This window comes from Engystomops pustulosus, chromosome 3 (assembly GCF_040894005.1).
Source record: "Engystomops pustulosus chromosome 3, aEngPut4.maternal, whole genome shotgun sequence".
Taxonomy (NCBI): domain Eukaryota; kingdom Metazoa; phylum Chordata; class Amphibia; order Anura; family Leptodactylidae; genus Engystomops; species Engystomops pustulosus.
In genome coordinates, this window is record NC_092413.1 from 77,440,261 (window position 1) to 77,456,043 (window position 15,783).

Consider the following 15,783-nt stretch of genomic DNA (forward strand, 5'->3'; position numbering starts at 1 on the left):
GGTATTTTCCCACCCAAGTGTTCTTTTCTTTCATTTTGGTGTTGGTCACAGGCTTTGGAAAAAAAAATATATATGTATATAAAAATTGATAAACTAACGGCTCTTCCAAAGTCTTTGAAAACCACTGAAGGTAGATAGGTGGAGCTTGTTTTTATGTGCTTAGGTTTCCTGTCCCTAGGGGTGGAACCATCTCTCTGGTTGGTGCCGTCGTGGTTTCAGGATACATCATTACAATAATACTTCAGCTTTTATTGAGCTGGTCATAGTTTCTAATGGTAAACAAATAAAGGACTTTTGATTACTATTATGAAAATCTGTGTACTTAATTTTCCACACAATGCTTCTGCATTTTACTCTAGATTTGTCTAATAAATAGTGATGGGTATTTGCTTTTCTCTTATGACCTTATAAGTTGTCTTAAGCCATATTTTAGGTCAGAGTTGAAGACAGTCTCTCCTGGTGTAGAATTTCACAACTTGCAGTAAATGTACTAGGCCCCATGCCACGCCTCAAAACCCCACTTAGCATGAAGTTGGCATAATGGTAAAAAGGAAAGACTTTTTATGCATTTTAACCCAGAAAACTGATGAATGAGAAATGTTCCTTTGTGTTTTCCAATGGATTTCAATCTTTACAGTGAAAAGAATTAAAGATTGCAGGGAAAGCTGCAAAGAAGGTGTGGCAAAAGCCACCCTATTTAATTGCAAAAGAATGTTCTTGTTGGTTTATTGTGCTATGTATTCACATAGTGTGGCTTTTTTCACACGTTGCAGATTTGTTCAGCATTTTAGCTTAATATACTAATGAATAATGCTGAACAGATCTGAATGGTTTGAAAGTGTGCTGAAGGTATTTTCCTGCTGGCAAGACCTTTTAAAGTGGATGGAGTCAGAAGCAGAAGGCACAATCCAATGTATAGCCAAGTCAGCTTGGTTCTTAATCACTTGAATGGGTGCTGAGCTTTTATACTACATCACCACCTCAATACAATGAACAAAACCTTATGCTTCTGGATCTCATAAAAGTAACTGGTGCATGTGTTGTCAATTGTATAGAGGGCTAGAAACCTCATACAATATTAAGAAAACAAGTATTTTACTAAACCTTGACTATTTATGTTACATTCAATTTACTAATATTTAGGTGGCAAATAAAGTACAAGCCTCATAGTGAATACCTGTAAGTACATACTATCAAAATAGATCAATCTATATTTGTAAATATATAAAACACAAATTGGTCTTAAGATGTAAAAAGATACAATAAAAACATGAGAGAGGTCACAAAGTTTATACTTTTCCCATGTACGGCTACGTTCACGCTGCCGTTTGGGGCGGTATATATGGGCGGCGTATATATGGCCTGTATACGTCCCCCAAAGCGGCAATGGGCGCACGGCACCCTACGGGCTCCGTACCCCATTCTATCTTGGCTCGGCATACGGCGTCGTGCGCCATGTTCCTCTATGGAGAGGGGTGGGGGTGAGCGCCAACGTGTGCCCGTGCGCCACCGTGTGCAACGTGCTAAAATAGTCCACAAGCTAGTTCCAGGAATGAGTACCAATAGTACAAAATATATGCAGAAATAAATTATAATCAGAAAAGATATATCAGTAGCATACTCTATGGAGCAGGAGTGCAGCCCCAATTTTATTCCCTGCTGTATAGAGGAGAAGCTGAAGGACTTGTGATGATGTCATCATCACATGACCCTCTGGCTTCGACTCTATACACCCTCCTGTGGAACAGGGCTGCTCACAGTGAGGAGGAGTAACTAGAATTGCAAGGGGGTAGTAGAACTGGGGGCAGCAGGAGGGGTCTAGAACTGGGGGCAGCAGGAGGGGTCTAGAACTGTGGGCAGCAGGAGGGGTCTAGAACTTGGGGGCAGCAGGGGGGCTAGAACTGGGGGCAGCAGGGAGGGACTAGAACTGGGGGCAGGAGGGGGGGAGAAACTAGAAATGGGGGCAGGATGGGGCGGACTAGAACTGTGGGCAGAACACTCATCACACAACCCTGACACATGTTTAGGCGTCAGCTCTCTCAAGTAGGGCTGGATAATAATAATCTGTTATCGCCCCATGCTGCTAGTGAGGGAGGCTGGTGGCATCACGTGATCTGGAACTTCTGTCATATCACACCCCAAGCCGCGCATGTGCAGTTCACATGTTCACCATCCATCATCTTTAATAAAGGCAAGCACTCTAATTATACGGTTCTTATCCCACAAAGGGAACCTGTCACCAGGGACCTCAGTTTCGCCCGCACGAAGAAGACGTCTACCATCTAGCATTCAAAGATTGGCCGCTTGTAGGGTATGAACAGTACATTTTCGGTATTTATAAGGAAACTCAGTGATCCCTAGCATGAGCAGATCCAATGGGGGGTCAGACTGAATATGAAAATCTAAGACTGCATTTCAAAGTTTCTGGCCAATATGTCATACATATGTTTAGTGGCTTTAAATCTGTAAAACTTTTTCTCAAACATATAAGAGTAACATATATTATCTTTTGATAATGATGTTGTGTGTAGGTTAAGCGTGGCCTCTTGTTTGGGCTATATAGAAAACCTGAGAGATCGGGATATCAAATTCTTGCACAATGGTTAAAAATGGGAAAAAAAGTAGAAAATCCCCTATCTGCCCATGCTTTTGATTTTAGAGTTGGTAAAAAGTATTCCACACTTTGAATAGGCATATTACATGAGCTTGATTGGATTCGCTGCTTAACCATGGTGTTGTATATTTCCGGCTTGTGATAAAAGCTTTGATTGAAGGAGCTATAGGAAGTGAACAGGAGGTATCCTTATGTTTACAGACCTGGATCTTCTTTCCCTGCCCCTAAGCTGCGCTCATTGGGAGTGCAGCATAGTTGCAGGGAAACTCCAATGCATACCTTTCCTTGCAACACCTAAGCAGCAGAAGACTTCAGAGCCGGCGCGTACAGTGGGGGCATACTGGATCAAAGAAAAGGACAGCTGCTGCCTTGAGGGAGCGAGGAAAGGTATGTAAATTGTTTTTTTTTTCCACAGCATTGGGGGAGGGGAGAGGAGAAGGAGCTCTGTGGCTACTGGGGGCATTGGGAGAGCATTGTGGCTACTGGGGTTTCTGGGGGTACAGTGGCTAATGGGGGTATTTGTGGAGCATTGTGGCTAATGGGGGTATTGGGAGAGCTTTGTGGCTACTGCTGGAGCACAGTGGCTAATGGGAGTGCACTGTGGGGGCACTGTGGCTGCTGGGAGTCCACTGTGGGGGCACTGTGGCTGCTGGGAGTGCACTGTGGGGGCACTGTGACTGCTGGGGGTGCTCATTGGTGGCACTGTGTCTACACGGTTGGTTCACTGTGGGGGCACTGTGGTTGCTGGGGGTGCACTGTGGGGTACATACAATCCATGCTGGTATCTCAGATTTTGGTTATTAAACATGATCTAAATTTGTGTCTACCACAAGGCTGATGTGACCCCCCCCCCCACCTGCCCGCAAAATTTAGTTTAAGTAAATGTGGGCCAATATGTTTTTCCTTGTTTTCCATGATGTCTCTTGTTCAGTGTGTCTCCCATCCCCTGATATCAACCCTTTTATGTAACCTTCCGGATATCTATCCCATTGTGCATGTGTCTTCACAAACGGTTAGAAACTGGCTCCATGAAAACAATATGAGGGTCCGACGTCCACAGCCCAGCACTGTGCAGGAGGCTTGGCATTTGCCAGAGGGCACAAGGATTGGCAAATTTGCCACTGGCGCCTTGTGCTTTGCACATATGAAACCAGGTCCACACTGAGCACATGTGACAGACAGACTTGACAGAGACACAATGGAGAGCAATCTGATGCCTGCAACATTCTTCAGCATGATCGGTGTGGCATGTGCTTGCCATAGGTAGCCTGACTGCCATTAGTTACCAAGATGAGATCCTCAGACCCCTCATGTGACCATATGCTGGTGCGGTTGGCACTGGATTTCCTTTAGTGCTAGACCTCCTGTGGCTGGAATGTGTCAGCAGTTCATGCAAAATGAAGACATTGAAGCTATGGACTGGACCACATGTTCCCCAGACCTGAATCCGATTGAGCACACCTGGGACATCATGTCTCACTCCATCCACCAACGTCACGTTGCACCATAGACTGTCCAGGAGTTGGCGGATGCTTTAGTGTAGGTCTGTGAGGATATCCCTAACGAGACCATCCGCAGCCTTAACATGTAGGGAGGTCATACAGGCACGTGGAGGCCACACAGAATACTGAGCCTCATTTTGACCTGTTTTGGATCAGCCTGTAGTGTGTTTTACCAATGATTACCAGAGATAATCCCATGGAAGTTGCACTGTTTGTCATGTAATTGATCATTGCCTCAACTTTGTGTAGCCTATTGTGGCCTACCAGTACAATCCACACACCCTGGCACCTAGTTGCACCAGAAGAACTATTCACTGACAGGAGCACTTTTATGATCTACATATTACTGTGCAGTAATTACTAAGAAGAGCACTTTAATGATCCACATATTACTGTGCACTATTCACTGACTGGTTCACTTTTCTTATCCATATATTACTGCATGCTATTCAATAACAGAAGCACTTTTATGATCTATTAGTACACTTTTTTCACAGAGAAAAGCCCTTTTATGATCTACCTATTACTACTTGCTATCCACAGACAGAGTACTTTTGTGATCCACGTATTACTGTGTGCTATTCAATGACAGGAACACTGTTAATAAATACTATTAAAATTGGGATATATGATCCCCTCAACCTTTGAGGTGCTACTAAAAAGTATTATTAATACTCAAAAAAGAGTCACCACTGTAAACATGTATATTGTTGTGTTGAGACAAAAGGCATGACACATGTGTCCTCCCCCCAAAACATTTTTTCAAGTACACTGCCTGAATAATTCAGTTTCTCCCCTATAGATTTGTAGGAGAAAGAATCTAGCTCCCAAATTCTCACAAGTTCTTGCCATCTACTCACGCCTATGGAATACAGCATCTGACAGATCAACTAGATGACGCAGAGAATAGGGGAAGGCAGAACAACATCCGTGTCAGAGGCCTGTCTCAAACTGTCCCCTCCTCACAACTTCAAAAGGTTTGCTCTGTTTTCAATCTGGTGCAGGGGGTGGTAGCGGACTCACCCGTTGAACTTTACTGGACTCAGGAACGTCCTGTAGACTAGTCCTTAATAAAGATATGTATGTTGGCAACGATCACCTGGTAGGATATATCTTTGGAGGACTTCCACCCAGCAGCTCAGATATCTACGTGACCAGCGTGCTTGATATAGAACAATCCAAGAGGACAGCTAATCCAGCGCATATGTTTACTCCAAAGTATATAACACAGCATCACATAGACAAAAGCATTGCGTCCATACTGTAGACTACAAATTTCAACCTACACGTTTCGAGCACGTTAAACGGCACTCTTACAGACAACGACAAGATCTTTCAAGATTGACCATGATTAAGAGGAAAGCGCTCAGATTCTTCCTCGACGTTTTACATCAATGAAACATTTATTATACATGGGGCCATTTTGACTACAAATAAGACATCTGGTAAGACCCATATAATACAGCATCCTACGCACATCCCTGCAGCAGGGGCAAGTTTGTAACATCTCAGCATCAGAGATTACTGAGTCTCCATCCTTGCTGGTGCCTCCAGACCATGCAGCACCACCTCGTCCACAGCACTCCCCAAGGAGGAGAATGCAGGAAATCCTTCAGAATAATCAAGAACGGACCCTATGTCTTTGCATCTTTTGGGGGCTCACGGTACTAGGGCACATGTCGTAATTGTTTCTTGAATTTGTTATATGGTTTTGTAGATTGCAACCAAATATGTCATGGTTTTTGTTTTAGCATTTTTGGAAGAGTAAATTCTTGCTGATGTTGTGTATTATGGTACATATAAATCTGCTCACATTGTATTATTTTTAAATGCCTATTTGTGCATAAACCTCCACTTTGATGTGAGTTTTATGTATAAACTTATGTTTTTATGGCATTTTCATTGCATTTTTAAAAAAATAACCTGTGTTTGTCACAAAGTTACATGAGGCTGGTACAGGCTGTCAACAGTTAAGGCAAATGCAATTGCCTGTGTCAGGCTCAAAGGTTGTGGATCCTCTGAACCACTGCGGATGATGACACAAGCCACTACCTGGGACCAGCGTCTAAGTGGCACCCGTTTTCACCAGAGCCCGCAAAGCGGGTTGGACTTGCTGCGGCGTGGTACCACCAGGTCGTTCCACAGGCGTGATTTATCCACAGTGGCAGCCAAGGTCAAGGCAAGGGAACGGCAGGCAATCTTGTAGTTGGGGACAGGCAGGAGGTCAGGACGGGCAGCACAGGATCAGAGATGTAGCAACAAGTTAGGGCAGGTGGCAAAGAAGCGAAGTCAAAAATGGAAGGGGGGGGGGGGTCACAATGGGAATTCTCAGAAACAGCACAAAGCATAAACACCGCTTTCTCTAGGGCTCTAGGCACAAAGATCTGGCAGGGGACACAGGAATTTATTAGGGCAGGCAACTGGCCAGAGGCCAATTATCAGCGCGCGCCGGGTGTCCAGCCACACAAGACCAATGTCCCCAAATCAATGTCCTCTTCCGAAAAGCCAGGAAGAAGCTGTCATAGGTCCACAGCAGCAACAACAACCAGTCGTTCTGAAGGAATGATATGACAAGGAGCCGATTCTTCCCCAACGACATCAGAGGCTCGAGAGAGCACATCGGCCTTGACATTCTTCGGAAGTGAATCAGGAAGTTGAATCGAGAGAAAAAGATAACAGCGAGCCTGACGAGGATTAAGATGCTGAGCAGTCTGGAGATACCGGATATTCTTGTGGTCAGTGTAGATATGGACCGGGTAATGAGCTCCTTCCAGAAGATAGCGCCATTCCTCCAAAGTTAGCTTTATGGCCAGAAGTTCCCAATGGAATAATTCCTCTCGGTAGCTGAGAAGGTCTTGGAGAAGAAACTGTACGTGAGGGTACGACCTTTGGGCCCCTTCTGGGTGAGGACAGCCCCAGCGGATGAGGTGTCATTCTCCAACTGGAAAGGCTTCTCCTTGTCAGGCCTTGTGAGAACTGGCACAGAGGCAAAGGCAGACTTCATCCTATTGAAGGCTCCTTCAGCTTACAGAGGTCAGAGTCTCGAAATGCCATTCTTCTTGGTCAGTTCCACAATTGGAGCCACAAGAGAGAAGTGTGGAATAAATTGCCGATAATAATTGGCAAAGCCTAGAAATCTCTGTATGGCACGTAGTCCCACTGGGTAAGGCCACTGAAGTAAAGCAGACAACTTGGCAGGATCCATCTGAAGTCCTTTGTTAGAAATGATTGGCATTTCTTGAGTTTGGCATACAAGCGATTGGCCCTTAGGCGCCTGAGAACTTGCCAGACATGGGTCAGGTGAGACCGTAGGTCAAAAGAGAAGACCAGAATATCGTCCAAGTAGACAACGACACAAGTATAGGGCAAGCCTCTGAAGATATCGTTGACAAATTCTTGGAATTCAGTCCAAAGGGCATTACTAAATACTCAAAATGCCCATCACGAGTATTGAAGGCCGCCTTCCACTCCTCACCTTCACGGATGCGTACGAGGTTGTATTCCCCTCCTGTACCTCGACCTTGGCTGCCACTGCGGACTATTGCTATATTTTGTTTTTCTAGCTGAAAAACAGTTATTTAGTTATTTCAGTTTTAGTGATATTATGTTAATTTTTGTAAACATATGACTATGAGGTATCTCTGAACTCTACATATGTTCATCTATCCGATCTGCCGTCTATATTGAGTGGCCTCATCACCATAGTCACCCAAATCAATGTGCGGTTTAGGGAGCGTTTTGAAGAGTTCTGCCTCGTACAACCCCATGTTCGCCCATGGCGTCTCTTCCTCGTCTGGCTCCGGTTTTCCAAAAGCAACTCCAGCCTCCGGTCGTGCCATCTACAGAGGAGCCTATGAGCACTTCCTTGGGTCTTGTCCTATCCGTCCCCAGCGTCCGGAAATAAGCCAGCACCTAGGGTTGTTGGGAGAAGTGTCCCTAGATGTAAGCAAAGCTTCTCCACGCCTGTTGATTCTGGTTCTTCTCAGCATTGAGAGATGTGAAAGTAAATATATTCTCTTTGGAACACATTTGCCATCAAAGTTAAATTTTATGTATATTTGATAAAATTTAACACTTTGAATCAAAATTGCATGAAGGTGCCTATGCCTATAAACTCTTTAATGCAATTTAAAAATATATATGGTTTGTTGGGGTTTAGTATAATTCTTCTTGCTGTAATTTTGGTTTTATTACACATCAAAATTGTAAACATTGCTCTGGCGAATAACATGACAAAATTTCCAGAAATGCCTGGCAGTGAAAGGGTTAATGTGCAGCAGTGCCTAACTTACTAGCAGCATTGGGTGGAAACACCAGCAGCGTACAACACACCACTATTGTTATGTCCCAAACCTAGCATACAGTAGACTTATAGCTATTATTATCTAGCTATCTTTTTATATATTTTGTAGCCAGACCACTCACCCCAGTACCAGAAAGCAGATGATGAAACACATGCTGCGCGTTGTGGTGGTAGTCACCAACTCCTGTTTTAGTATGCAGATATGTGGTTAGTATTGGGCTAATGCTTTCAGGGTAGGCATATTCATGAACATTGTGTATACCCTATAGAGTATTTTTACTAAAATATCTTTCCTGGTACCAGCGTGTGGATTTTTTTTTTGTGTACTTTGTGACCACCTCCACATCTTTTTATTGCATGTTTTCAGGTCCGATGACCAGCTAGTGTTTTACTAAGCTAGATATTTACTAATAAAGATTAATCTATTTTAGTAATAGTCTTCAGTTGGGTGTGATTCTTTTGTGTATTTTATATTCACAAATGATTCTTTGTTACAGCTGTGTAGCATTGGGTGATAACATTTAAGTGGAGCTTGTTGGGTGATGGATTGTGATTGCTGTATAATGGATTTGTACTATCATTTAGAACTTTTTTTTATTATTTATCTGAAAGCATCTTTATGTGAACATGGGTGTTACCTGGAGGGTGCAGCAGGTGAGGTTGTGCCTATCCTGGGAGTCTTATGTGGTGCACAAGGTGTCTTTTCTCAATTGAAAGAGGCCAGAACTATAAACAATGCATTATAGTTAGGGAGCCAGTACAGATATTGCAGCTTGAAGTTACACCTGGTCTATTTCTACCTAGCTTGTTGTCATTGATGAGCTATTCACTTGTAACAGTGTAATTAAAAGATATTCTCTTTTTTTTTTAATACACAGAGATTTCTGCTGAAAAAGTAAAAGAAAATGTAAGGTTCTGTGAGCATAAGTCAGAAAAATCTACTTCCCATCCAGAAAATGAATGCAGCACTGTTGATGAAACAAATCAGACATCTCCGGAACAGTTACCAAAGTAAGCAGTTTAATTTCAGTATATTTTCTAGAAGCACTGCACTTTTTATTAGTAAACATCATGCTTCAATTGCTCTAAAATATCCCAGCTTTATGATCACGCATGGAAAATTTTCACAGTTTGGTCATTTCTCTTAAAATCTGGTCTGGAAATTGCGACAAGTCTTTTGTAATAGGGAGGGATGATTTGGGTTTATTTGATGTATCTTAAAGGGTGTTAAATCTGGCCTTTTTGTTTAGTTTTTTGCAACTGTTTTCAAAAATTCACAAAATTGTAAGCAACCCATTTTAATCTGTTTCCTATGCCAGCATGTGATCGGAATTTATTTTTGCACAAAAATTTATGACATTTTGCAAGATAAGAACTCGTGGTTAACTTTGGTCAATGCTCGTGGTTAACTTTGGTTAATATTTTTTTTCCACTTATTTATGGAAATATTTAAATTGAGCAAATATGATAAAACTCGCCATTTACAAAATTTTAAATTTTATGGGGTTAAAACTATAACAGCAATGTGAGCCCCAATTAGCACATAATGGTTTACGTTTTGACAACTATTAAGACATCACACTGGTCCAAAGAATAAAGGATAGGTGTCATCTCAACTGAACATTGAAAGTCCTAAAACAGCTTGGGGGGGGGGGGGGGGTTTGGAGTTAAAAATGGAAAAACAAAAAAAAAAAAAAAAAAAAAACTTGTCCTTGAAGGGGTTTTAGGGATAAATATCTACACAAATTAGATTTTTATATACAGATGTACTTTTTTTTAATTCTGAGAATGTTTATAATGATTATAACACTTATGTTTTAGTATTCATATGTTCACTAACTGTTTTTTTTCTGAGCATGCGATTCAGAAGTTTATGAAATGCATGATCACCTAATTGTGAGGTCAGCTGTGTAGTCATGTGACTTCAGTAATCGGATGAGCAGCCTTGGTCACATGCTCCCCTGAACCATGTCACTGACCTCCTCCTGCTCTGAGTGCATGCTGATTAGGCACACATTGGACTATGCAATGCAAGTTCTAACATGATGTTTATGATCTATATGTTCAAATGTGCACACTTAATACTTAATATGTGAGTTAACTCCTGAGATCGGAGGTACCAGAGATCTCTGCCCAGGGGCACCGTTGGTGTTCCAGTGCCATGTTTAAAATATTTAAAGAGTTTATAAATTTTACCTTATTGCACAGTCCGAAATTCATTTTAAGTAAGACCTGCAATACTTCTATACATATTTTATGTGAATAAATTGAATTATATGGTACTGGAGTGTAGATCTGGTTTTAAGGGTATTGCAGCATTAATACAATAAATTGCCCAGGCATACATATGGTATACCATAGTTCATATATAAGCTGTAGCCAAATGTGAGGTAAATGAACAGTGATGAGCTAAGAAACAACGAAATTATTTTTATGTGGCACCTAAAATCATTGTCAGAACCCTATGCAAACGCTTTTTAGTCCCCCTACAGCTTTGAGAATTGTGAGCAGGCAATAATTGAAAATGAAAGTTTCTATGAATTTCTATTATCAATCACTGTCCTAAATATATGATACAACACATGCAATGAATAAAGATTATATAATATGTATTGAACTTGTATGTTATTATTGAAAATACTGTCCCCTTTTTGAAGTTGTCAGGTTGACAGAAAAAAGATCATCTATGAAGTAACTTGCGCTCATCCATCACAGCAAGATAGTACTGTTTTACAAGTCCTCTGTGGAACCACTGTGGAACTTCAAGATGACACACAATCCAGCCTTGGTAAGTCTAAAATATTGGATTAGCATTAGTGAATGTTACCTCAGGACTGAAATAATTCTTTTGCACTGAAAAAGCTGATACAGTGTTTACTTTCTGGGGGCGCAGGGACCCATACCTGACTTTTTTGCTATAGGGGTCTCATGATTTCTATGTACTCTGCTGCCTATCCATCTGACATATCAGTCAACATGAATTGTTGTACACCAATTTCCAGTTCTTTAGGGGTCCCCTTGTCCCACAAACTTTTAAATGTTTTAAGGCTTTAAGACTGCCCAATTCACCAGTCATATTCATGAAAGTGCCTGACAGAGATTTTTATCTAGGGCATAAATTGCCCTTACTTCAGTTGTAAGGTGACTTTCTTATTAACCCTTCCATGGCTGCCCAGTACCGAGACGAGAGCACAAAACCAAGACACACCAGTTTCTTAGTGTAGAATCTCCAATCTTTATTTGCGCTCAACCGCATATTTTAAATACAGAGTCATCAGCATTGGGGGGGGGGGGGGGGGCGTGACAAGGAGATATAATACTGCAATGCTATTGGCCATAATTAATTTTCCAGGACATTCTCCAAAAAGCTCAATAAATTGTGCACTGTCTTCTCCGAGGCAGAATGTTTATACTACTTGGCCTTCTGTTAGCTCTGTATAAGTCACAACATGGCCTTCAAGCAGAGAGGAGCGAGAACACAGTGATTTCTAAACACTTTCACACTGGATGAAGTCTCCAGTCATTTCGATGGCTGTACACAGGCTGTACACTCCTTGCCGCCGGTGGAGTTTTAACGTGTCTATTTTTTGCTTTCCACATTTCTAATGACCATATTTTATGTTCCAAATGAGATGAAATTGACATAAAAATGCATTTGTGCCATATCGTTATGGGCTATATCGTTATTTCACTGTGCACACCAAAGGACACCTCGACTTTATTGTTTGGGTTGGTATGATCTCAGGGATACCAATTTATATAGGTATAAATTGAGCTTAGGCTGTAATTTTTTTCAGGATGAGCTGACTTTGTCATTGCTACAATTTTCCAGACTGTTTGACTTTTCAACCACTTTTTATTCCAATTTTCTATTAAATTTTTTTGTGGGGAAAATAGCAAAAAGTGGCAATATGGACATTTCCAATAAGGGGAATAAGACATTTTATATTTTGATAAATAAGAGGTTTTGGGGCATGATATGTAACATATTTGTTTTTATTTATTTATTTTCATTTGCTTTGTAGCATATATGAGTGATTTGAGGTTTTTTTTAAAAAATATTTATGTCTAAACTTTTTATTTTATTTTTTTACTGTATTTCTTGGCATCCAAAGGTACTTCAACTTTAGGTGGTCTGATCACTAATACAATAAGAGCAGGATCCTGCAATAACAGGCATTCCAGCTTTCCTAGCAACCGGTTGGTGCCCTAACGTTAATTTTCATTTTGCCATCAGGTTTGAGGGACACACTTAAAGAGGTATTCTCTTTTTGGCATTCACATTCAGTTTCATTCATCTGCCATATATAAACATTCCTTCAATTTGATGTTATTAAAAAAAAATGTACTTGTGTGAAGATAATGGGGCACATTTACAAAGGGTCCGCACACCGCATTTCCGTCGGGTTTCCCGACTATTTCCAATTTGCGCCGAATTTAACAGGGGTTTTTGGCTCAATTGCACCCGACTTTCATGCGACACAAATCGGGGGGCATGGCCGTTGGACAACCCGACTGATTCGGACTAAGTGCAGGATTTAAAATTCAAATTGTGTCGCAAGACATGCACTCACATACACTGGGAAGAAAAGGTGAACTCCGGCGGACCTCAACGGGGAAGTTACACAAGCAGGATATCGGGCGCACAATCTTAGTGAATTGCGCCAGACTTCATCCTCATTGGACAATGCACTACGGGGATCGCGATAGGACCGGGTAAGTAAATGTGGCCCAATTTCTCATAATTGTAGTTATACGGTCCCTTAGAAAAAAGACTGTGTCCTTGGATACGACCACCTCTGCTGAAGTGATTGCACAAAGAAACAAAAGGCTTTTGTATATGAAATGTCCCGGAGTTACTGCATGTCCCACAGCCGTCCTGCGGTAATGATTGCTGAAGCCAGGTGGTTAGGCAGGGCTCAATAGCGCATGTCTGGCCACTGCTCTCAAAATGCAAAGTGGTCATATCCGAGGAAGCTATCTTGTTTCTAAGGGACAACATGGCTACTTTTAGAAATTATCTGCACACTGGAACATTTTTTTTAATAACATACAATTGAAGAAATGTCTACATGTGGCAAATTAATTGAATTAAATGTAAATGTCAAGATGGGAAAACCCCTTTAAGGAGCTAATAATGCATCTAGCTCTCCCTATGTATGGAGCAGGCTCAGCATGTGAACCCACTTCATGGATCATTGTGACGTGTTGTATGTATTCCCTACAATTATGCTTTATCTTTATTATATGACTCTGACTCTTCTGATGCATAGGGTAGGTAGGTGTTGCAAAAGTGTCCCTCTCCATGTCAGGAGCTTTCTGATGAGCCTGCTCACCTCACAAGGAGGTCTCTAGCATGAAAAAATTGGTAATTGCAGCTGTAAGATTCTGTGTGGGAGGTCATAAGTTAGATGTATTATCCAATTAAATGCTCTGTGATACTGTGATGGTAGAGCAAGCTGGTTGGACAAAGGAGCTGCCAGCTCACAAGGGGAGGTTATAAAGCTCCTTGTGGCTGGAAAGTTCCAGGTCTGAGAGAATAGAGAGAAGGTCTTTGACCTGGAGGTCATTCTGGGGAGGCCAGTTCAGCCCAAAGGGCATTCCAGGAAGTTCGATCCAGAGACAAGCAGTGTCTGAGGCAAGCTGCCCTGACACCAGACTAAAGAGCTCCACCACAAAGACTCTGCTCCTCACAACTAGCCCAGCCTAAAGCTACTTTACCAGGCTGTGTGTATACCTTCCTGAGGACCTGATCTTCAGCTACCTCCATCCAGATGGATCTTGGCTACTGATAAGGGATTTGCCTTTTCCAATAAAGAACTGTAAGTTATACTTCACCAACGTGCCTCTGAGTGATGCCTGGATCCGGCTGTACATCATCATGGGCACCCCACCCTACATTCCCAGGGATAACGACTTACACACAGGTTGCCCCAGGGAGAAACCTACTCTGTCATCCTCTCCTTCTATTTTTTGCACAAATAGAAAAAGAGATACAGAGAGGGCGCCACATGTGTGGATCATGTTATCATGTTAAATAATAATGAAAGTTGTTGTGCTCACCTTCTCCTGTTATATCCATTTTTGCACACACCACCTTCTGGAGATCTGTCAGGCTATGGACGAGGCCTCCGCTCCTGATACCAAGCCCCATGATTATCATTGTGCGCTAGGCAGCACTAGCCAGCCACTCCGGTATTCAGGACCCCAGCTTCCTCCAGCCACCCAAAAAGGTCAGGTCCTGGTGGGGGATGTTGCACTGTATAGCAGCTGTATAACTTTCCATACATGAACAATTAAATGGTTTTACATTTATATCATAAATGTTCTCTAGGAGTTTGTTTAAAAAAATATAAACTGTTAAAACACAAAATTATCTCTTAGTAATGATGTCATTAGGTTGATAAATCTATTTATGAAAAAAATCACAGAGCTAGGAGGCAGGAAGAAAAACATTGTTTCCATCAACAATGACATGCACGAAGAGGTGTTGTAGTAATCATGTACAGTATATAATTTCTTACTCTGAAAAGTTATATATCCGCCTGTGAGTTAACTGGACAGTAGTAACACAAGGGTCACATGATGTCTGTGTGGTGGACCACAAAATGGATGCTATCTTTATTTCATTCTATGGGAAGCATTTCTATGAACTAATATGGAGCTTGAAACTTTTTTTTTAAATGTATATTAGAAAATTGTGACTTCCTTTTCTCTGTGTAAATACATTAAAATAATATATAGCGCACAACCCCTTTAACTATTGCAGGAAAAATCTTGAACTTACAGAATAAAACAGGTCTACACTGTGACATTGATAGTGCTATAAATTCATTTCAAGTATTTATTGACACCTGCAGTGTATAAGATTGCATACAGCACAGTACCCTTTTTATAGACCGCATGGGTAATTCTAATAGTACAGAAAGTTTCAGTGCAACCCTGGCCTAGTCATGGTTTTAAACAATCAGGCTTTGTTGAAGTAAAGTTGCATGTTATGTTCAGCTCAAATGAATTAGGTTAAAAAAATCTATCCATCTAACAGATCAGGGGATTTATCACAACTTTGGTGTGACATGTTTTTGTGCCCAATTGTTCCGCAATTGTTCCATTTTCATGCCAAAAATGGCATTATTATAGACATGCAACTTTTTCGTCCAAAAACACATACATCAGACCCCATAAGTTTCCGAGCCTAAACTTCGCCACATGTGAGAACAATGAAAATACTAACTAGTATTGTGAACAATAGTTCCAACCATACAGTTAAAGAGTAACTGTAAAGGTTTTTTATTTTTCACAAATCAATAGCTCTTGGGATGTCAAACAACTTGGCCTAGTTTCTTTATTACCTACATGCAGTA

The 15,783-nt window shown here is 41.5% G+C and overlaps 1 protein-coding gene across 2 annotated transcripts in view; it reads left to right on the plus strand.

Annotated features, from left to right (window-relative positions):
• PCNX2 (pecanex 2) overlaps nucleotides 1–15,783 on the plus strand; it is a 454,272-nt gene that overhangs the window by 87,886 nt on the left and 350,603 nt on the right. For both annotated transcript variants that reach the window (XM_072141166.1, XM_072141167.1), the window contains exons 5-6: nucleotides 9,298–9,430; nucleotides 11,077–11,207. In XM_072141166.1, the coding sequence (XP_071997267.1) occupies nucleotides 9,298–9,430; nucleotides 11,077–11,207 (264 nt within the window). The remainder of the gene's footprint in view (nucleotides 1–9,297; nucleotides 9,431–11,076; nucleotides 11,208–15,783) is intronic.